The 23,083-nt window shown below is 47.8% G+C and overlaps 2 protein-coding genes across 3 annotated transcripts; one reads left to right on the top strand and one right to left on the bottom strand.

Moving 5' to 3' along the window:
• Positions 1 to 980: 980 nt before the first annotated feature.
• MDH2 (malate dehydrogenase 2) lies at positions 981 to 9,544 on the bottom strand. The gene is made up of 9 exons (XM_075112943.1): positions 9,399 to 9,544; positions 7,515 to 7,683; positions 6,644 to 6,727; positions 5,541 to 5,650; positions 4,900 to 5,025; positions 4,147 to 4,224; positions 2,894 to 2,993; positions 2,296 to 2,447; positions 981 to 1,286 (listed from the first exon to the last, which is right to left on the bottom strand). The coding sequence occupies exons 1-9, from the start codon at positions 9,465 to 9,467 to the stop codon at positions 1,155 to 1,157; spliced, it is 1,020 nt and encodes a 339-aa protein (XP_074969044.1). The 5' UTR covers positions 9,468 to 9,544; the 3' UTR covers positions 981 to 1,154.
• Positions 9,545 to 9,641: 97 nt separating this feature from the next.
• STYXL1 (serine/threonine/tyrosine interacting like 1) lies at positions 9,642 to 22,975 on the top strand. 2 transcript variants are annotated; one of them, XM_075113457.1, is made up of 9 exons: positions 9,642 to 9,820; positions 12,347 to 12,408; positions 13,286 to 13,412; positions 13,745 to 13,801; positions 14,711 to 14,856; positions 16,238 to 16,383; positions 17,475 to 17,569; positions 19,651 to 19,760; positions 21,874 to 22,975. In XM_075113457.1, exons 1-9 carry the CDS (start codon positions 9,718 to 9,720, stop codon positions 22,003 to 22,005), a joined length of 978 nt encoding a protein of 325 aa, XP_074969558.1. In that variant the 5' UTR covers positions 9,642 to 9,717; the 3' UTR covers positions 22,006 to 22,975. The 2 variants fall into 2 exon arrangements, with proteins under 2 accessions (XP_074969558.1, XP_074969559.1); XM_075113458.1 differs by lacking the exon at positions 13,745 to 13,801.
• Positions 22,976 to 23,083: the final 108 nt, after the last annotated feature.

Below are 23,083 nucleotides of genomic sequence, written 5' to 3'. Positions count from 1 at the left end.
ATTTGTGCAGAGAGGAATGACAAGAACTGTACTTGCTGTCCTCTCTCTGCCTACATGTTCCACAGGACAGTGAAAGAGCCAAGCACTTTATTCTTAAGGCATCTTCAGTGTCACAACTGTGATCCAGTTCAGAATGAACTAGATTAAAACAAAAATAGCTCAGAAGAAAGAATACAAGCAGTGGGAGGGGAAACAGCCAGTGACCAAAGAGCATCTACTACCTTTAGGTCTCTTCCTTAAGAGAAGCTTCTCCACTAGGTTCTCTCGCTCAAATACACCCCCCTCAATTCCTCCAGAGGTGCTGGGCTTTGGCATTTCCTTCATCTAATCAAAATAAAATCTGTTCAACTTAGAATTCAACTGACGTGGATTAAAGCAATTCAAAGCAGTAGGGTAAGCAGCCCACAGAGCACAGAGGAAGAGGGAATTAATAGCTTCCTCATTAAAGCTTACCTCTAAAGAAGTCAGCAACAGAACTCATCATCACCATTTTCTTGCAGACATTTATTTTTATATTCAGAAGAGGATGAATGTAAATGAAATTTATGTAGATGCTAAATCAAGGCTTTTGTTCCTAACTAGGAAGAAGGCACTCTCAGCATTTTAATTATTGTCTTAGAGCAGGACTGACGTTTCAACCACTGTGCTCCTTGACTAACTCTTTTAAAATCAAATTACATACGAGATTAAGGCAACACAAGGTAATGCCGCCTCCTGAAAAAACATTTCTTGGATCACTTTACTCAGCTGTCCCTTTCACAAACCTCTTCACCCCATCTTGATCTTATTTGACCACGCCTGGTCTCCCAGCTGCTGTGCTGAACAAGCAGCCCAAGCCAAAACCCAAGCAGCAGCAGAGTTGAGAGTAATCCATTCACCCACTTTAAGAGACTCTTTCATCACTACAGAAACTGATAACCTTTCGGAGACCTACAGCTTCTACCTTCAAAAGACAAGCACATCAGGACAATTCCAGGTGGTACACTGAAAAAATGAGGCCTTTTTATTGATGATTAGATTCTGCACTGGCAACAATCATTAGGCTAATACAGACAGACTTCAATCAAAGCACGAGCTTTGAATGAGAAGTCGTAAAGTGACATGATGCCTTAATAAATTAAGGAAGTTGTTAATTCCTCTCCATCATCAACTCTTCACTTGAAGTTCTTCGCAAACTCCTCTCCTTTCTTAATAGAAGCCTTCAGCTCAGACATAGCCTCAGCAACCATCTTCTCTTCAAAGGGAGAGATCTTGCCAATGCCTAGGTTCTTCTCAATTCCATTTTTCTGAGGGAAAGAGGATTTAAGGATTAACCATTCATTGAATGACCTAGAGAGTAACTTAGCAGCTCTGTTTAAGCATTATCCAGCTGAGATGGAGACCCAGCCTGGGACCTCCGTCATCTCTAGTCTGCCAACCCTGTGCTTCCTGGCAAGGTTCACAAGTCTCTTATTATTTGTAGCAACTTCTACAGCCTTCACAAACCTTCATTCACTGTTCACAAGTGTGAAACTTGAAGCTAGCCCATCAGCTCCTTCAAGAGGAGACAGACACCAACTGTTCCTTCATGCCTCTTCCTATCTCCAAACCCACCATTTGGCAAGAGCATTTCTCTCTGGTGTGTGCCCTTCACTTGCCACTGGCTCGCAGTCTGAAATTGCTTCAGAGTTGCACTCCTACGTTTTCAAGAGCTCCTGCCTACATCCAAACCCTTCCCCCTCAATGCCCCTCTACTTCCATTCTCTCCTCAGCCAGCACCTAAGAGAGCTTACACCATCCTTTGCATCCCAGCAGCTGCAACAGGGCTGCAGCATCCTTGTTTTTCACTCCACCCTGTACAGGGTAAGGGTGACAAAAGGGACACTTCTTTCAGAGTTCAGCAGAGGTCCTGAAAGTAATCTATTAATCCTAATCCATGCTGTAGTTCCCCATGCACCTCAATTTCTGAGGGATTTGCTTGTAGCAGATCAAGCTGAGGAGACAGGATTGCTGACTCTGGTTAATCACATGAAAGCCCTTCATAAACAGACACTGACTTGAGGCAAGCATGACCTTTTAAGACCAGTCTGAATCTCTGGTCACTCAGTGACCTGCAGTCTAAGAGCGCATAAACACAGCATCATCTCTGTCAAGCATGAGGTATACGCCTAATACCCAAATATTCAAGAACCCTTAAAAGTACACACAGCTGCTAACTTCAGCGATACCTAGCATTAGGCTAAATTGAAATCACTGAGTAAAAACCACAAAACAGTCAGTAGCTGCCATTTAAGCCTCATCATTTATAGTACATACTCCGAGCAGCAGAGGTGTAGAGAAGTACGGGCTCTCCGTCTCTTCCGATCGAACAAAGGCACATTCAATAACCCCTTCCTTTCCATTCATTGCATCCACCAGAGAAAACACAAATCGAGCACCAGCATAGGCCATAGACAAGGTGGCAGATCCTGTAAAAGTTAAATCACTTTTAGAACAGATCACATTGAAATCTGATGTCCTCTTTAGCATCAAAGGCTTCCACGCTGATATGTTTTACAGAGCTGCAGTGTCATTGGCTTCAAGCTCACAGCCAGTTGGATAAAGCAGCAGCTTTTGGCCAGCTATGTGCTATTTGGTTGATCAGATTTATAGGAAGAAACAGCTTAATATGACAGAGAAGATTTTCTTTTAAAGCCATACATGGCATGGGATCAGTTAATGTTTAGTCTTACCTACATACTGAGCTGCTTCTAGTACCACAGTTCAAGCAGTCGCTGGCATGGCAGAGCAGCTAGATTTGTAATCAACAGTTCATAGTTCTACACCACAGTTGTAAACAAGATTAAACCGAAAAGGACTGCATCCATTCAGCCGGCCAACAAGAATTACTTGGAAGCTGTAGTTAAGAACCAACCTGCTCCTGCTTTAGCTTTGACAACTTCAGTGCCAGCTTCTTGAATTCTCCCTGTAAGCTTTTCCAGCTGATCCTGAGGAAAGTCCACTTTTGGTGTGCACTAGATTAGAAAAAAAAGAAGTTACTGTCAAACACCAGGACCCCTCCAGATTCAGCATATGGCCACCCACACAATGCTTTTTGTACCATTACAGTTGTTATTCACAGTTCTCAATTGGGAAAATCAGCTACCCCAGCTCGCAGATCGTGTGTCCCTGACCAGCTGCAAGCATCCACCAGGGCTACTGGTTATTGCACAGACTGTAACAGGAATGTAGCCATGCCTAGCTTGCTCAGCAGCTTGACAGCAAAACCAGGGCTTGCCATGGTTACTCACTACTGTGTAGTCCTTTGCAGTAGACGGATGCCCTCCAAGCATGTAACAGGCCTTAGGAATTTCAAAAAGCCACCTTGTAAATATTTGGGTCACTGTGGCATTATAGAAGCCACGAGCTTTATGAAGGATCCAGTCTGCCAGCAGTATTTAGGCAGTTACTGAACCTTGAGATACACCTAGGCAAGTATGTAAAGCACAGCTGCTGCCATCCCAGTGGACTGTCTAAAGAAAGCACCCTCTCAGCATTCAGCTGCTCCAAAGCCCTTGCTCTTATTCCCTAAGAACATCCTTCTGTGAAGGATAGTTTATTCCCCACTTAGAGCAAAGATTTTTCCCCTTTCTCACAGATTGCTCCTTGGTCAGACCCTAGCCATCTCCTCATGAAGCTGCAGCCTGCTTTAGAACTGCATTTCATTCTGGCTTAGATGCACAAAGGGAGGTTCTGCAAGTCATGACTGAAGCAGGCCTCCCCACACAGCTTGAGCTATGCCTCCTCATTTCAATGCTGAGAGTTGAAGTGGTGTTTCTAGTCCACCACAGCAAAACCAATGAAATCCCCGTCACAAAAAATAAAAACCAAAACAGTGCCAAAACATCTGAACACCCACATCACCCCTCAGTTCTTATTCCCAAACTCCTTTAGAGGAAAAAGGCTGGAACTATTTAAACCACCCTTAGGAGTTTAGATTTAGCTCATTGCCTTCCAGTGTTTTGTACCTCATCTCAGAATGAAAGCAGCTGTAAGAGCAGGGAAGACTGTCTCTGCTCTAGTTTAGCACCTTACATGCCATCACAAAGGCACTTTACATCACCTCTAACGTATTGATGAGGAATACCATATAGTGTAATGCCACACATGTCAGTTACTGCAACTTACCTGAGAGATCAGAGGGATGATAGTCTTCCCAGCATGGCCACCAATAACTGGAACATTTACTCGAGCTGGATCTAAGCCCTAAGGGAAACATGAAACTTTCCAGTTTCTGAAGCATACGGGCAAGAAAATCCTTTAAAAATACTATGCTTCTTTTTCTGCCCTCAGTATCTGTACACATCTATAACCCAGCGCTACACAGGGCAGGAGCTTCAGAGGCAGCTATACTCCAGAGGCAAAGCCAGATCTACAGATTTGAACTCCAGGTTACTCCGAAAACTTCAGACAGACAGTTACAGGATATTATTAATGCAAGTTCAGATAAATAGCAGCACAAGTACAAACTCTACCAGGGCTATTAAGAGCAGTAACCTGTTACACCACCTGATACAAGATATTCTGCAAAGTAACACACAGCACAGACGGTTTGACTTGCAAATACATACTACAATTCTACTCTCCTCCGATTGCACCAGCAGGGATGAAAATGCCAACAGAATTAAGGCGAACACGTAGCTCACTCACAGGGGACAGCTATGAAAAGGAAAGGTCAAAGTCTCTTGAACCACATTTTGCAAGAAACCCAACCCCCAAGGCTCCTCTAGAGAATGGAAACAGGGAATCATTGCCTGCGCCTCTAGCTCCACAGAAGTCTGAGCTCCTTTGGCTCTCTGCGGTGATTTTAAAAGCATTTTTGATAGATCTGATGACCAAAGCACACCATATCCCTCCCCAGCATCTGTTACTATGACTTACCTTTAGTTCAGCCACAAATGTATTAGCTCTGACAATGTCCAGTGTTGTAACACCAAAGATTCTGTTGGGATTATACACACCATGCTTCTTGAAGACTTCTGAAGTTATTGGGATGGTTGAATTTACCTATAAGCAAGAATAGGCAAGCATTCGCTAAAACCAGTATAATAATGAAGCTAATGATGAACTGAACAGGCCAGTAAACAACCCAAAGTGTACTTCCAACTTGAGGCCAACTGTAGCCAATTACATTAATTCCTAAATTGAAGAGCAATTTACAGTCAGGCTGGAATCACCCATTTTAAACAACCGTTAGGCAATAAATTTGTTCATTCACATTACAAAGGCCTCCCTTAGTGAGCTAAGACTTCTATTCCAGCTAATACACCAGCATGTATTATAACCATAGTCATACAGAGGTCAAGATATTACGTACTTTTATATGTAATTTTCCTCTGACTTAAATATAGCCAAGAAAAATGGGTTAGTAGAACCAGGGTTTTAGCTCTTTTCTGCAAATACACAGCAGACCTTAATGATAGTGGTCAAAACTAATAGGAACTCAGATTACTCTAGTATTCCAAGTCTGGATATTCCCCGCCGCCCCCTCTACATATTCAAGGTCTCCAGAAAATGCTTACCGGGTTAGAAATAATACAGATCATGGCTTCTGGACAGTGCTTTGCACAGGCAGATGTCAAAGTAGCAACAATGCTAGCATTGGTGTTGAACAGGTCATCACGGGTCATACCTAAAATGCATCCAGTACAATATTTTAAGGTACCCATACCCTACTCATTAATAGGCCAGCAACCCAATCAAAAAACAATATTCTACTCTGGACAGAGTTACCTTAACTTAGATCATGAGAAAACTCTGCAGGTACAGTAATGAATTGGCTCCAAAGGTAACTCCTCTGACAAATAAAAGATTCCTGTCCTGTCAGGTAGATCAACCCTTTTCAGGAGCAACCAGCCCAGCTGTCAAGTGTCAGAACATATTTCACCTGGGCAGCCTCAAGTACGGTGTGACCACACTGACCCACACCAGTAAATCAGTGGTGCTCAGAGCAGCGTAACTGCTCCGAAGATGAATTCTCCTCCCTCTCTGCAGTCACCTCCACAACTACAGTTCAAATGCCAACCGCTCTGTGCAAAACATTGCTAGTTGCATGACTGCCACCTCTCATTTCTGTTGCAGCAACTACTTGAACCATGAAAAATTAAGAATTAGGAAGAGCCAGGCATTAAAGTCTAGAGTTTTGTCACATTCCCAATAGGATACTGAAAAACAGAGTAAAAAATGGAGCAGAGACATTCTAGGAAGGCTTAACAGCACTCATTCAGAGATGGTCCGAGAAGTTATCACACGATTAATGCAAAACAAACAGATTATTTCTATTCTGCTGAGAAATGAAACAAAGAGCCAGCTTTTTCACTAGAGCATTGCTCTGGGCAAGAAGCACTAAGGGAGGTTACGATCACTTGCATGAAAAGGCTTTGCACCTCACCCCTACACAGGAACTCCAGAAATCACTTCTGCCCATTTCACAAGGAACAATCTAAGACAGGGGCTAAACAAGGTACCTGATACCACAACAAGCTCTAGGTCAGTGTCATTAACAGATCACTCACATCCCAAGCCAACACTGCCATAAAGCACCAGATCCAGCTCTATTTGAGTAACAGTACTGCAGAGATACACTTCAGTGAAGCCCTTGGGCTTTTCAACAAAGTGAACATACCTGGTTTTCTAGGGACTCCTGCAGGAATAACTACAACATCACAGCCCTTCAGACATTCTGGCAACTGCTCAGGTCCCAGGAAGCCTGAAATGGAAGACATTCAGGCATTATGTTTTCACCAGTTATTAAATATCTGACACTTGAAGTACAAAATTATACCCAGAGATACCCAATTCCTTTTTTAATTTAACCTTCAATTCAGACTTATGCTGAAAAGCAATAAAATACAATTATGGATGGCTCCTATTTGAAGTTTTTCCCTTGTTTCAAAACTTACAGAATGAGAGCGGTGGGAATCTCACATTCACCTGTTTTGAAAACCCTCAGTTCCTCCTGTTACATGTATTTATTCTCCCAAGGCACTAGCTGGGCACTATAGTCGGTGCCCCTAAAGAACTGCAGATAGGCACATCCAAGTAAAATGTAGCCTCTTGGTGATCTTCAAAGAAAATGAAGATCAGCAGATTAGGTTTTGATTTCATTGGAACTTGACAGCTGTCTCTTCAGAAAAGAGGCACGCAGAATTCACACAGACACTCAGGGAGCGTTGAGTCTCTTTGTAGTCAAACTTTTTAATTCAACGCTCAAGCTTTTTTCCAAGATGATTTTACTGAGTGTTTCCTGCCAGTTATTACAAATTCCCCTTCAGCAGTGCAACCACAGACCATTCCCAGCTCCATACATATCAAATGTAATCAGCTAAACCTTAATTAGGCATGCACTGCTTGAGAAAAAGCTACTTAAACTGATATTAGGCTTCAGGGCCACGTGAAGATTCCCCTTCGCAAGTACAGCGACGGGCATCTCCAAGCGTCAGACACCCAAGAGGAGCCCCCTCAGAACACAGATTGTTTCCAGTGGCTCGCAGTACCTTTAACGTTCGCTCTTGTCTCGATGTGGCTGAGGTCAGCTGCGACACCTGGAGTGTGAGCGATATCGTAAAGGCTGAGCCTGCTCACCAGGGGGCTGTTCTTCAGGAGAAGGGAGAGAGGCTGGCCAATGCCTCCCGAGGCCCCCAGCACCGCTACCTTGGCATTGTTCTGAGGAAAAATAAAGAAGACAAACACATCGAAGAGATGTTTTAGTAGTTACTGCAGCAGCGACCTTGGGGATTTCACCACACTTTCTTTACTTTTAGTTCTATTTCTCAACTTTTTTATCAAGCACTATGCAAACTTGATTGCCTAAGCCCACAGAAGTGATCATCATGACAGCCTCCCAAAGATCCTTGAGGTTTATTGTTAGGACAAGTCAAAGGAAAATCTTCATTTGCAATCTGAAGTTCAAATGGGAAGTAAGGCCAGGCAAAGAAACCCAAAGGATCATCTTTCTTCAGATGGTAACATCTGCCTCAGGCTAATGCCTACTACCCTGTGGGCCTAGGTCTGACTTAGGGCAAAATCTATTATGCAGTTTTTCTAGTTTTCACTGACAGTACCAAAAAATATGCCTACCCGCTTGGCAAATCAATGCATTTAACGGACTACAGTAAAAGTAATAAACATTGTACCTACGTGAAGAAAATGCATATGCCTGAAATTCCAAATAGTACCTGCAGCTGCCTCAAGATTGAGCCCTGAGAACATTAAGTGACTATAATTTCCAGCTTTGATCAAGTGTGCCTGAGAAGCAAGTAAAATCAACTCTGCTTTATTGCCCTGGCAAACCAATTTTACTCTAACGTGCTGAATGGAAGAATATTATTTCTCTTGAAAACGTCTCTGCTCCTGTTTGTAGAGAAAGAGTCGCTAGATGAGAGAACAGCTACTTCAGAAGGCCAGAACAACCTTAAAATGCAAGGCTCTGCCACAGATATAGAGAACTAGAGCCTGCTGCAGAGGTGCAATGTGTTAATACAATTACCCCTGATAAGGATGTTCTCTATCACACTGTCTTACCAGATAAAGCCATAATAGCACAGGTCACTGCACAAACAGCTTAATTATTATACTATGTCCGGAAAGAATCTACCCAGAAGCTCAATCAGCCAAACCTCAGCTCTGTTTTCTTGCTACTGTAACAAGTGTAATTTAGCATAAAACCCTCTAAGAGGAAGCAAAGTCTAGCATTAGTCACTGTTATGACCCATATTTACAACTAAGCTGATACCATGAGGTCAAAACCTCATTGTAACTAATAAATATCATTCCTATCAAAACAATTACACAAACCTCTCTCATAAAGCATATCTTTATAGCTACAATAATCATACTGCTATATGCCACTGAGGACTACTTTCTTTGGAAGACGGGACTGTCTCTATCTACCCACCTCTCAAGAGTCCTCTCAAGAGTCCCACACAACGGATTTCAGCACGTTAAGGATTGCTGTTAAACCCCCGACCGCCAGCTTTAACTCTTCACAGATTTTGAAAGGAGAAGCATATATTTCAGTAGAGGAAGGAAGCAGGGAGCAAACTTGCATATCATCCACTGCACACCATCAGAAAGAGACATTACTCTAGAACTAATTAGTTCTCCTGGAACTAACAGCCTCGGCCAGGCAGTTCACACCTGTCCGCAGAAAGGCACGAGCTCCTCAGCGGAGGGCCGCAGAGCGACGCCGAGGGACAGGAACACAGCACCGAGCCGGCACCCCCAGAGCCGGCACCCCCAGAGCCGGCACCCCCTCACAGCACCGCACCACCCCCCTCCCCCCCCCGCTGCCCCAGAGGGTGACAGCCCCGCCGCCCCCGGGAGGGGCGGGCCCCGCCGGCGGCCCCACAGGCCCCTCACGGAGGCGGACCGGGGCTCACCTGCGCGGTGGTGGCCAGGCCCCGGCGGAAGGCGGCGGCGGCGGCGGGACGGGCGAGGCGGGACAGCATGGCGCGGCGACTCCGGTGACTCCAACGACCTCCACGGGCGGCGCTTCTCGCGAGACTGCCGGCCGCCGGGGCGGGGAGTGCGGGGGGGGGGGTGTCTCGCGAGATCTGGAGGTGACGTCACCCCCTAGTGACGGCCGGGCGCCCCTCCCTAGCAACCAACCGAGCCGCGCGCCGCCGTTGCCACGGTGACGGCGCGAGGCGGGTTGTAACGACAGTCGGCGACAATCGGCGAGTCGGGGGTTGTCGCGGGATGGCGGGGATGGCGCTCTGCGAGCCCCGCCACCTCTACAATATCCTCAACCAGCACCGGCGGTTCCCCCGGCTGGCGGAGCCCAACTACCTGTGCCTGCTCGGTGAGCCGGCGGCCCAGGGCCTGCACCCTGCCTGCTGCCTGCACCCTGCCTGCACCCTGCACCCTGCCAGCTGCCTGCACCCTGCCTGCTGCCTGCCTGCTGCCTGCCTGCGCCCTGCACCCTGCCTGCACCCTGCACCCTGCACCCTGCCTGCTGCCTGCCTGCGCCCTGCACCCTGCCTGCACCCTGCACCCTGCCTGCTGCCTGCCTGCTGCCTGCCTGCTGCCTGCCTGCACCCTGCACCCTGCCTGCTGCCTGCCTGCACCCTGCCTGCGCCCTGCACCCTGCCTGCACCCTGCACCCTGCACCCTGCACCCTGCACCCTGCCTGCTGCCTGCCTGCTGCCTGCCTGCACCCTGCACCCTGCCTGCTGCCTGCCTGCACCCTGCCTGCGCCCTGCACCCTGCCTGCGCCCTGCACCCTGCCTGCACCCTGCGCCCTGCACCCTGCCTGCACCCTGCACCCTGCCTGCTGCCTGCCTGCACCCTGCACCCTGCCTGCACCCTGCACCCTGCCTGCTGCCTGCCTGCGCCCTGCAACCTGCCTGCACCCTGCACCCTGCCTGCACCTTGCCCCCTGCACCCTGCCTGCTGCCTGCCTGCTGCCTGCCTGCGCCCTGCACCCTGCCTGCACCCTGCACCCTGCACCCTGCACCCTGCCTGCTGCCTGCCTGCTGCCTGCCTGCGCCCTGCACCCTGCCTGCGCCCTGCACCCTGCCTGCACCCTGCACCCTGCCTGCTGCCTGCCTGCGCCCTGCACCCTGCCTGCACCCTGCACCCTGCCTGCAGCCTGCACCCTGCAGCCTGCACCCTGCCTGCTGCCTGCCTGCGCCCTGCACCCTGCCTGCACCCTGCACCCTGCCTGCACCCTGCACCCTGCCTTCCTGCCTGCCTGCCTGCACCCTGCACCCTGCCTGTGCCCTGCACCTGCCTGCACCCTGCCTGCTGCCTGCCTGCTGCCTGCCTGCGCCCTGCACCCTGCCTGCCTGCCTGCCTGCCTGCACCCTGCACCCTGCCTGCGCCCTGCACCTGCCTGCACCCTGCACCCTGCCTGCTGCCTGCCTGCTGCCTGCCTGCGCCCTGCACCCTGCCTGCACCCTGCACCCTGCACCCTGCCTGCTGCCTGCCTGCGCCCTGCACCCTGCCTGCACCCTGCACCCTGCCTGCTGCCTGCCTGCACCCTGCCTGCTGCCTGCCTGCGCCCTGCACCCTGCCTGCACCCTGCACCCTGCACCCTGCCTGCCTGTGCCCTGCACCCTGCCTGCACCCTGCACCCTGCACCCTGCCTGCCTGTGCCCTGCACCCTGCCTGCACCCTGCATCCTGCACCCTGCCTGCCTGCGCCCTGCGCCCTGCCTGCACCCTACACCCTGCACCCTGCCTGCCTGCCTGCACCCTGCACCCTGCCTGCACCCTGCACCCTGCACCCTGCACCCTGCCTGCGGCCTGACCCGCCTGCACCCTGCCTGTGCCCTGCCTGCGCCCTGCCTGCTGCCTGACCCGCCTGCGCCCTGCCCGCATCCTGCCTGCTGCCTGACCTGCCTGCACCCTGCCTGTGCCCTGCCTGCGCCCTGCCTGCGCCCTGCCTGCGCCCTGCCTGCGGCCTGACCCGCCTTTACCCTGCCTGTGCCCTGCCTGCTGCCTGCCTGCACCCTGCACCCTGCCTGCACCCTGCACCCTGCCTGCATCCTGCCTGCATCCTGCCTGCACCCTGCCTGCACCCTGCCTGCTGCCTACCTGCACCCTGCCTGTGGACTGGCACTTCGTGCCAGCCTGGGCAGGCTTCCTGGGGAAATGGGGTTTGCGGGCTCCGCACACAGGAAACAGCACACATTACTTCTTGTAATTACTGGGGCCTCACTCTTGGGGTGTTTCTCCCATCCCATTTCAGGTGCCATGACCCGGTACTGCTCCGGCTTTCATCACATCCAGCTCTTCCTTCTCTGATCTGTCCAGGGATACACACTCTCCCCTGCTGCTCCCGGAGATTTCAGAGGTGGACAAGATTTCTTGACCATTGCACAAAGATTGCTGATAAGCAATTGCATCTTGCATAGTGGTAATACATAAAAAAATAGATGCCAGATATTGTGATACTGTTAAGTGTTTTGGCGAGGGAGTCAGCCAGTTTGGAGTGGGGTTGGGGTCTTTCCAGTGTCCCTCTCCCCATCTCTGGAGCATCACGGAGGCAGAGGTGCTGGATGTCGGGAGGTCAGAGCAGTCCCAACGAGTGCAGCCAGGCCAGGTCAGAGGGCAGAGCAGAACAGAGCACGGGACTGGCGCTGTGAGCGCTGCAGTACCACACCTGAGTCAGGTCTAAAGCTGCTGGCATCACTTGGTGTTACACATAGACTGATGTCAAGCCCTGGGGCTCATTACAGTCACATCAGAAAGTCTCGGTTTCTAAGAAACTGAGTCTCTGTCTCTGGTTGACGTCGGTGCCTGAACTCCCACTGACTGAATTATGAACAGGAATCTACTTTTAAAGCATCAGATGAGCCATTGCTCTGTCTTGGTTGTTTTTTCAGATGCCCGTACCCAGCGTGAGTACGACGAAAGCCATATTATTACCGCACGCAGGATTGAACAGGTGAGGGGGGGTTACCGTTTGTGTGAACCATTCCTGAATTTAGCAATGAGCAGTAAGACAAAATGGGCTTAAAACCCAAGGGAATTGTCCCAGCCTCTCCCCTGCCTGTTCCAGCCATGTTCCGTTTCTGCCACTGGGGGGGTGTATTCTGTCACAAAGCAAAGGTGGCTTCAGTAGCCTGAAGGACTGGCACAGAGGAGCTGTGTATCAGGAATAATATTACACAAGAACTAACATATGGCAGACTTGCTCACAAAGGTCGGGGTTGGCACCTGAAGCAGCCTGGTGTAGTTTGTGTCATTTCTGAAATCTAACCGGGTCTTTCAGAGTCACAGAATCACAGAAAGGCAGGAGTTGGAAGGGCCCTCTGGAGATAATCCCATCCAACCCCCTGCTTGAGCAGGGGGTACAGGACCACGTCCAGGCGGGGTGTGAATGTCCAGGGAAGAGACCCCACAGCCTCTCTGGGCAGCCTGTGCCACTGCTCTGGCACCCACACAGGGAAGAAGTTTTTTCTCATGTTCAGGTGGAACTTCCCGTGTTCCAGCTTGTGCCCATTGCCCCTTGGCCTGTCATTGGGCACCACTGAAAAGAGCCCAGGCCCATCCTCCTGACACCCGCCCTTCAGATACTTATAAATATTGATGAGATCCCCCCTCAGTCTTCTCTTCTCCAGACTGAACAAGGTCTCTCAGCCTTTCCTCATCCCTGATCATCTTGGTAGCTCTCCGCTGGACTTGCTCAAGTCCAGTACAGACATAGCCCCAAACCCACCATGTAGCTATAGAGTAGTAACTTGCGGGATGTCAGTAGCACTGATGCCACAGGAGAAGTGTGGAGCCGTGCTCCTGATAGAATTCCTCTGTGATTTTTGTAGAGTCCTACGGGGGAGTACCTGGTACCAGACTCCGAGGAGTTGGGGTATGTCAGATACTGCGTGGTGTATGACTGCGAGACCAGCTCTTTGGACTGCTGTGACTATGAGGAAGAGGAGAAAGAAAAAGGTACCTGTGACTCACATCAGTCAAGACCTCACTGCAGAATAGATATTCTTCCCATTCCTCTATTAATTTTATGAGCTTATTGGAAGACATGCAAATTTACCCAGTTTTATTTGAAAAGCTAACATCTGTGCTATGCCTCTCGTTTTTCACTGAGTTGTGTATGTTCTTAGGCTTCAAAAATCCAGATTTTATTTTAAAGCTTCCTGGCAGGTCTGGTTTCCTATCTGTGGACTGATCCTTCTGAAGTTCCTTGTTGCATGTGAGGAATGGATTTATTTTTTTTTTCTTCCACATTTCACTGAGATTGGGCTTGTTCAACAATTGCCTTTTAGGGAGCAGTGCTTCTTCAGGAATTGAAAACACTGACTCAGGTTCCATATGTTCACAGAGTGAGTACTTCCTTCTTTGGGGGTTATAAAAGGCTTTCACATTACCATATTTACAAAGACTTAGCTTTATTGGGGTTGATGAATTGATGGAGTTCACCGAGAAATGTGAGGAGCTGGAAACTTTTCCGTGTAATTGTTCAGTCTTCCTTGAACCATGGAAATGTTTAGCTTTCACACATCCTTTGGCAAGGAGTTCTGCTGTATGCAGAACCGCTTCTGTATATTTGTTTGGCTCCCGTTACCTTTATAAAGGCTACTGTAGTTTTAGGAAAGATTTACATCATTTCTCTAAGAAAAGAATCTGGGAGCGTAAGGGGAATGAATAAAGCAAGCATGTTCATGAATGCAAGCAAGGGAAGGTGTGAAGAACCAGAAGTGGGTTTCTATTGTGCTGATCTGTTTCTCAGCTAAAGGCAAGTGGATGGATGCCTCCGGAGAAGGAGAGGGAGCAGCCATCTCACATAATCTGCTTCACTGAGGGGAGTGTTTAAAACACTTGTGAAGAATTTATTCAAGATACCTCCCCCTTTGCCTAAAGCAGACTGAAGAAAAGAGCCTCCATAAAACATAAGATTATTGGAGTTAAATTAATAATACTTCCCTATTACGGTAACTTACTACAAGCATTTCCCAAAGAATAATGGGGAGGGAAAAAACACTTTACCTAGACCTAAAAAAGAAACCAGGAGAGGAATAAAAGATCAGGACAAGAGGTGGAAAGCAGTATGCCTTGTTACTGACCTGCAGCAACCATTAAAGAATGAGTCTAGCTTTTAACAAGGGTTTCTGCAGACCATTAGATGAAATGAAAAGGAGTTTGCTGGTGGTGTCAGTGGGCCAGGTTTATCCCCCGGTGCTGATGGAGGCACTCTAAACCTGCCCTGGCAAATAGCTTTTTGATCTCATTAGATGCTGAGGAAGGAACAGCCGTCCAACATGCCAGCCGCTTAGAGCAGTTCACCCGCTATCCTGTGCTCATCCTGAGGGGAGGATACAAGTGTTTTTCAGCTTGCTATCATTTTCTGAGGACTCAGAAGATATCGTGGATGCCTCAGGTGAGATGGCACTAATTTGCAAGTAGAAGACATTGGCATTCATATTCAGCTGATGATGGCTAATGAATTAAAGTGAAATGGTGTTGTAAACCTGGTATCAGAGTAATTTCAAAGGAATTAAATGTAATTTGAGTGACTGTGCTTGCCCTGAGTTTCACCACTAATTCTTTTACAGCCACGCTTTACCTTTTTTTTGACTTCTGCTATTGCATGAAAGAAAGCTCGTGAAAACCACTTGGGAATGTTTCTCTGATAACCCTGAAACTGGCCTACTGGAGAGTACAGATAACTGAACAAACAGTAGCAAATGATGAAAGAAGCAGGTTCCTCTTTGACACGTGGTTACCTGGGATGTTACACAGTGAATGTTTTCAGACAGAAGTACAATTCCTATCGAGCATTGTGTTCCATGTCTATAAAGCTTTTCATCGGGAAGGATCACAGAGAAAGCGCTGCTGCATTGTTTCAACAGGCCCAGAAAGAAAAGAGCCATCCACTGGAACACTGGTATTTGTTTGGTTTCACCAACAAACATTGATCTATTTAGCTTATGAGAAACAGTTACCCTTTTTTCACATCTAGGACAGGACCTGAGGCAGGGCAGATTTAGAGGGCACTGGACAACAGAGAGCATCTCATTGCAACACGTCTTTTGTTTCCCTTGTTCCTGTTCACTTGTGATCCACATGAAATAGCCTGTGACACGGTGCTAACCTGCTACAGTGCAGGAGAGAAAATCAATTCACTTTGTGCTGCTTTGTGAAGGGCAGCAAACTGCTGAAATTCCCCATCAGATTCAACCGGAGACAGAGTACCTCCTTGCCTCTCAGTTTAAGCTGTTGTTCTCTGTTGCTTTGAATTGCTAGGCTGCTGCTTTGTTCTGCTGAGCATTAGCCGAGTATCGGTGCGGGACGTAGAGGCGTGGTTGGCTATTTGTGCATTTTTGTGCCCAGCCTTCACGCTGCAGACACCGGAAGCGGCTGCGGACTCGTGTTGTGCCGCTACGTGGCACCTGGGGCCCTGCAGGTGGCAGATGATTTCATCTGGCCTCGCAAACAGTAACCGGGGAAAACATCGGATGAGTCTGTTATGCTGCAGTCCCTCCAGACAACCTTAAGAATACATGCCGCCTCCTGTTGAGTTAGGATTTGTTTCAAGTAACTCCATGATGACAGCGATGCTGTGAATTATTCTCACTAAATCTAGCAGACTTCAATATACAGAAAGTCCAGGTGACTGAATGAATCATTACACTAGAGTGTGTCATGGGCTGTTGACTAAGCATGTGTTCAATTCTTCACATGGCTTCTGTTTAAGAACTTACCAAACTAATAGGAGCAAATATACTCTCTAAACTGAGCCTGTGGTTTCTCTCTGGCAGGAACTAGACAACTTCCAGCCGTACCCTGTAGAAATACTGCCTGCAAAGTTATATATGGGCAATTTCAAGCAGGCCTGTGACCGACAAATTCAGAAAGATCTGAAGATCAAAGCACAAGTCAACATCTCTGAACAACCTGTCACACTGTAAGTTAAATAGTTCAAGGTGTACCCTCAACAATGTCTGTGCCTCTGGAAAAAGTGCGGTGGCACAGACCAGAGCCCATTCGCAGAGGAGTCAGCACCTGTGAACGTACAAGGAAGCCTCTGGTTGGAGAAAAACTCGTGGAATTTGAGTGCTGTTTCATGCTCATTTTCCTGATCTCTACTCCAGGGTTAGCAGAGCAGCACAGCAGCCCTGCAGCCCCCCACCATGACATGGGTGGACTGGGTGAGAGGAGTACTGGGAGGCCCTTGGCGTTTCCAGTCTGTCACATACCACCATCCTTTGGGAAGATCCCACATCTCTGAATAGCTTTCAGAGCAAAATCTTACAAATGCGTCAGTGTAAAAGTTGAACCACTGATGTTTCACATTGTTGGCCTTCCCTCCTCACCTACATCTGTCTGTGACCATTCGGCTCCGTCTGTAGGACCAAACGCTGGAAATGCCATTTCACACAGTGAAATATCCGGTGGCTTTTCTCAAGGTGGTGACCAAAACAAAGTAAGTAACAAAACCAGTTACCTACCCCAGTGCATGTATACCAGCAGACATTTCTCACGCCTTTGGCTCCAGAGGAACATATTCAAAGGTCTCTATACCACAGGTAATCTTCCCATGCCCTCTGCATGGCGTGCTTTCACATTTCAGAAATTCCTCACCAACATTTTGCTCCAGTAATTCTCCAAGTTGAGTTCTCTCAGCTTGTGGAAGGAGGAGGATGCTGTCATAGAAAATCGCATGAAGTTCACAAAACTGCCAGTGTGCACGCTGTGAAGGCACCCTTGCGTTCAGTTCATCTGTTTTCATTTAGCTCTCAGATAAAGGGGGCTGCAGGTTACGTTAAGACATCAATGCTGATACCATGTGGAATGGAAAATCAGTAAATAAACTGGTTCTATGTTACAAGCACCTCGGTGTCTTACCCTAACAAATCACTTATCATAATGTTAATGATGACAATGATGAAGAACGCACACACGTAACAGCAAACAAAATGATCAGCCTGCCTCCAACAAACACATTTTTCAAAGCTGCTTCTCTGGTCCACGTCACGCTGTGTGCTCTTTTTCCAGGTTTGCAGAAGGCGGCAAAAATCTCCACATATCTGTTCCAGATTCACTCGAAGCAAATCTTTTTTCTACCTTTGCCACAATTTGTCATTTTATAGGTGAGTTGTTCCTAATTTGGAATTCCGGAGATCTTGCTCACTCTATGATATTAGATGGGAGTGGCTGCGATTCACTTCAAACAGGAAGCTCAGACAGGAGGGTCATAATCTTCCAAAATCAGGATACTCCCAAGCAAGCCCACACCCTAATGGATACCAGAGCTGGCTTCCTAACCATCCTGATGGACAGAGAGGAGATTTTACAGGGCATCTCACTCTGACCTTCCTACTCATTTTGAAGAATACCTCGCGCTCTGATAATAGTGAGCTTTCCACCCAATCTGAAAAGGCTTTGCTGCAGTATGTCTACCAGGGCTTCATAGGATCCCCTCCTATTCCTTTATTCTTAAATACAACCCTTTGACTCTTACCAGCCCAAATCTTCAACAGGCAGGGCTTTATTTGAACAAGTGTGACACACATTGGAGAATTTACCACAAGACGCTGCTAATCTTTGTGATTTGCAGTGCACCCACCGTAGGACCTGGGAAGAGTTTCAGGTTGGACAGCACAAACCTGCCTTTAGCTGATTACATCAGAGAGGGCAAGAAAAAACATACTCTGCAGCTCAGTGCCTGCAGCAGCACAGCAGACGTAGCTCCTGCAGCTCCATCCTGTGATGGCATCCAACCATGTCACCACCTTTTATCACACTTATGAAATAACGCCTGCCACAGACAAAGGCCCTGCTGAGCTGAGTGTTTACAGACCCAGAAGCAAAAGACCATCCTGTCCCCACAGACCTTATAATCCAAGCACAAAATAAGAAATGACAACTGGACACAAAGAAACAAGGAAACAATATTTGAGGATGTAATTTTGTAGTCCTGAACGGAATGTCATGATTTGCATGCATTGAAACCCAAGTATTGAAATCCAATTACTTGCCTTTCATTTTGCCCCAGGTTTTTTCACAGTAGTATTTCAGAAGAAAGTTTCTTTCTCACATCAGTTTCTGGAACTTTCCAGAACAGACTGTAATAATCGATTAGCTGTAACTCTTGCAGAAGTGTATACTGTTTACTTGATAGTATAACTATTTACTTGATAGCCTAACTGTTTACTTGACAGTCCAGAGTAGATTTGTTAAACTGGAACAGTTCAGTGTTCTAGTGAACACTAGACTAAAGCTCTCCACGTACGCTGAGGAGCGTGAGTGACCTCATGCCAGGCGTATGTTGAAGTGAGGCCATTTCTACTCAGGTCTTACTTTGAACAGAACTAGCATCTCATGATAAAAATAAGTCTGTTTTAGAGCTTGAATAAAAAAACACAACCCCCCACAACCTCTCAACAGCATTAAAAAAAGAGGCTTTGCCCTACGAGTTCTAGATTTGAGTTGTCGATATTCCAGAAACATGTCATGCTGTCTGCTCTGGAGAGGGAAGGAAAGAATTCAAAAAGTTATTAATAAAATATAGATCCTTTCAGGCATAGGTAGCAGAGTTGATGTGGTTAGGAGCGAGTGCCAGCATCACCAAGTGGGCTTAGCTTTTGTAGAAAACTAGTTTGATGTTAGCAATTTTCACTGCAAAGTATCCATCCTAAAAACATCATAAAGCCAGTGCCTGAGCTGGCACGTACCTGCTTGCTGCTGGTGATCCCCATGGAGGGGTAAGGGATCTGAAGTCTAAGTCCCTCCAGTTTGAGAGCTAATTCCTCCAGCTTCAGTGGAGAACAGTTAGGCTTGCGTTCATCAGAAATCTCAGTACCTTTAAACCTTTCTGGGAAGAGTGTGAGTAGCTGATGTGATGCTGACCACAGCTGATCGGTCACGGTAGGCCACTTTTTCTTCAGTTATCTGATGTAAAGGCCACACTAATCTGTAATGAGGCATTGACCAGTCATTGTCATTCGGTTCTGGTCTTCAAAGCCACATTTTAACTCAGTGGATTTTTAAGAAAGGCAAATGCTTTCAGAAATGGGGGCTGGCAGTGCCCATCTGCTGCTGTCAGGGTTCGTGAGAGTTCCTGTCGCTCAGGCTGCTCGCCTGTCAGCTGTCACTGAATTAGAGCTTGACTGTGCAATTGGAAGCTTGATTTCCCAGATCACTAATTTGTGATTGGCATTTCCTTACTCAGACACTCAGCTGGATCACGGAGCAGTGCTGGTGTTCTCCAGCCTGGGGATAAGCCGGAGCAGCACAGTAACCATGGCCTATCTTATGCATTCCTGCCAGTTTTCCCTGAAGGTACGTCACTGTCGTATTTCCCCCAGATACTGACTGGGTCTGCAGCTTATTTCTGTTTCTGAAGCCTCATTACTGTAGTAATGAGAAAGACACTATCTGTGCTTTCAGGCAGACTATCCACCTGATAAAGTAACAGATTCCGTTACAGCAGATTGTGTCTTCTTTATACCATTAAGGAGTGGCTTAGGGGTGATTTTGGATCTGTGAGTCCTTACCCGTGGCACCTGTGATATGACATTCTTGCATTTCCCTACATAACTATGGGGCTATAAAAATAAAGCTTTGATTACAGAACTTAGTATTTCTGCTCTCCTGGATCTGGGAAAGAGAGTATCTGGAAGCTACTGGAGTTAATCCCATCTCTTAATACCATGGGGTTACAGGGAAATTCAGAATTCAGTACTTGCGGGCATCTGATTTACCACTTGGCTCAGCAGCACTGGCTTCTTCCAAAATCCTGTTTTATTTCTCCAGAAGCAATGCCTTCCCACAGGTTGTGCTGTAGAGGAATCTGGAATGGGATAATACTAACCCAGGAGAGATGTCCAGGTTAAATGGCCAGTACACGCTCTTCTGTAGCTCTGAATAACTTAAGAAAAATAATAAATAATGGCTGAGAATGACCCGGTTGTGCAACAGCCTGGTTGCCTCTCCCCAGGTGCCAGAGCCTTCTTCCCCCTGCATACAGCTCACGGGCATCATGCTGAAAAATCCTGCCCTTGCTTGGAAAGTGTTTCCTCCTTTGGGAGCTTGAAAGGATTGATCCAAGCTTCACTGAAGCTGGGCCTGTATCTAATCGTTTAATTGATTTTGTGCAAACATTTGCAAAATAAGAGGAAATCTCTTACCATTGCTGTGTGCCAACAGGTAATTTCAGGTTGAGTGTGCCAACAGGGCTGCAGAAACTGCTTTGTCTCTGCTACTAACACGGGTGTGATTGCTCCTGCATGCTGATAACCATTCCCTTGCACACTAAATTACAGGAGGTGCTTGCAATGGCAGTGCAAAAGTCAAAGGCTGATCCTTGCAGTTTCTCTCAGTTGGTATCAATGTGCTGGTCTCAGCATTTTACTAAGTGCTAAAAAAAAAAGAAGAAAAGGCTGACACGGCAGTGGTGTGCTGCAGCTGGCCTGAGCGGTGCTTTGGCCAGGCAAAGCTTTCCTGGGGGATTATCCTGGCAGACTCGCTTGTTTCTTGTAGACGAAAGCAGTGCAACAGAGTCCTGTGTGATCCTTCACCCAATATAGGCAAAGATCTTTGTAAGCTTCGAAAGACATGGTTATTGCAAAAGAAAGGCAGACGTGGGATGTACTAGTAATTGGTACGCGAGTAGATCTGTTGAGTTCAGGGGAACTGCAGACATCCACACCATGGGCTCAGAGGAGTAAATATTGGAAGATCAGCCTCGGAGCTGGCAGAATCACTGAGATTAGAAAAACAAACCAATGGAGCACTATCTTCTAACCCTGGGTCTCACTACGCTTAAGCAATCCTCTGAATGCGGGGGGCAAGTCTATTTTAAAAGTGGGAAGATAAGCACTGCTGGATGCAGCTGGAGTAAAGCAGAGTAATGCCAGTGGATCCGCCCTCTGTGTGGCAGACTTCCTAGCTGATTACATGGAACTAACAAATAATTAAGATGGCTGTAATTAATGCAGTGGGATAACTGGAGCTTCATAGCTGCTCTGCCACAACAGGTCACACCAATCCAGAAACATGATAACCTTTGCTGCTTACCTGTGAATAGCTGATACATCACTGCTTCGCTTATCATCCATGGAAGAAACAGCATTTTAGGGTAGGAAATCCAGGACTGCATTGCTCCATCGGTGTAAAATAATGCAAAATACCTGCTAGGTAGTGAAACCAGCCTGAGCTGTCCTTGTATCCAGGAGAGAAGAGTATGAAGGCAACAGACTTCTCTGAAGTTCACATCTTCACCCAGTTCGTCCCTGCTTTGGTAGCCAAAGTCTTATCTGCAGGTTCTTGCTGTCCAACACAGGGAGTAAATACAAAGCTGTGTCGTTCACAAGTGTAGCTGCTTCATGTAAATACCCGAGATTCACTTTCAGTTCAAATTCCCAACACTCCTTTGCTTTCCTTCTGTTTACAGAGAGCTTGGGACTACGTTCTGAAATGCAAAATGAACATGAGACCACACCGGGGCTTTGTGAAACAGCTCTCGGACTGGGAGACTCGAATCTACGGCACCACAATCACAGACATCTCTGAACCAAATTACTGACAGGGAGCGAAGCGAGCACCCAGCGGGGAGAGGCGCTTCCCTGCCCATACCACTGTATCGGTAGAAAGAACACTGTTCGGAAAAATATCTTAATGTAACAGAAAGGCTTTCCTCTTTAGCTCCATATTATTTGGGATCAAGTTTTGCAGCCATTAGGGGAATTCACCTGTGCTGTAGAAGGTGGCAGTTTGGGGAAAGCAAGTCCTGCAGGATGTGCCTATCACACGCTGCTTGTCTCTTTTGTAAGTGAAGGGGTTTATAACCACCTCGTCAGGCATGCTCATTACCCCAGGTATGGGGAAGTCATCAGGGCTATCTCTGAAAATGTTCCTCAGTCCATAGCCTGGGATGGTAAATTTCGAGTTTGACTGTACCCGCTTCCAGCCCGGAGAGGCGACAACAGAATGTCCCCATTTCAGAAGCTCCTTCGCCTTGCGTGTGCCTTCTCGGCTCCCCACAGGCACTGACACAGCCTCTTGCAGGGTCCCTGGTGCGATTGCCTAGCAAGACCACACTTCCCACTTGCCGCCTTCTAATACAACAACCTAACCTCTTGGCATGGCTGCTGGCTTTGGAGCATTTGATCCCGTTATGTGAAACCTAAACTCCGTAGTGTCCACTGTCTCAGTGTAAATTCTTTCACAGAATCACAGAACGGCTTGGGTTGGAAGGGACCTTTAGAGGGCATCTAGTCCAACCCCCCTGCAGCGAGCAGGGACATCTGCAGCTAGGTGAGGTTGCTCAGAGCCCCGTCCAGCCTGACCTTGGATGTTTCCAGGGATGGGACCTCCACAAACTCTCTGGGCAACCTCTGCCAGGGTTTGACCACCGTCATCGTAAAAAATTCTTTCCTTCTATCCAGTCTAAATCCACCCTCCTTTAGTTTAAAGCCATCACCCTGTCACAGCAGGCCTTGCTAGAGATTGCCCCCATCCATCCTATAGTCCCCCTTTAAGCACTGAAAGTGTCCCCGCAGCCTTCTCTTCTCCAGGCTGAACAACCCCAAGTCTCTCAGCCTGGCCTCGTAGGAGAGGTGCTCCAGCCCCGGATCCCTTTTGTGACCTCCTGTGCTGGGGGC

Source organism: Phalacrocorax aristotelis, chromosome 18 (genome assembly GCF_949628215.1).
Source record: "Phalacrocorax aristotelis chromosome 18, bGulAri2.1, whole genome shotgun sequence".
Lineage (NCBI taxonomy): Eukaryota > Metazoa > Chordata > Aves > Suliformes > Phalacrocoracidae > Phalacrocorax > Phalacrocorax aristotelis.
Note: the sequence above shows the minus strand (reverse complement) of the source record. Positions and strands in the feature narration are given on the sequence as shown.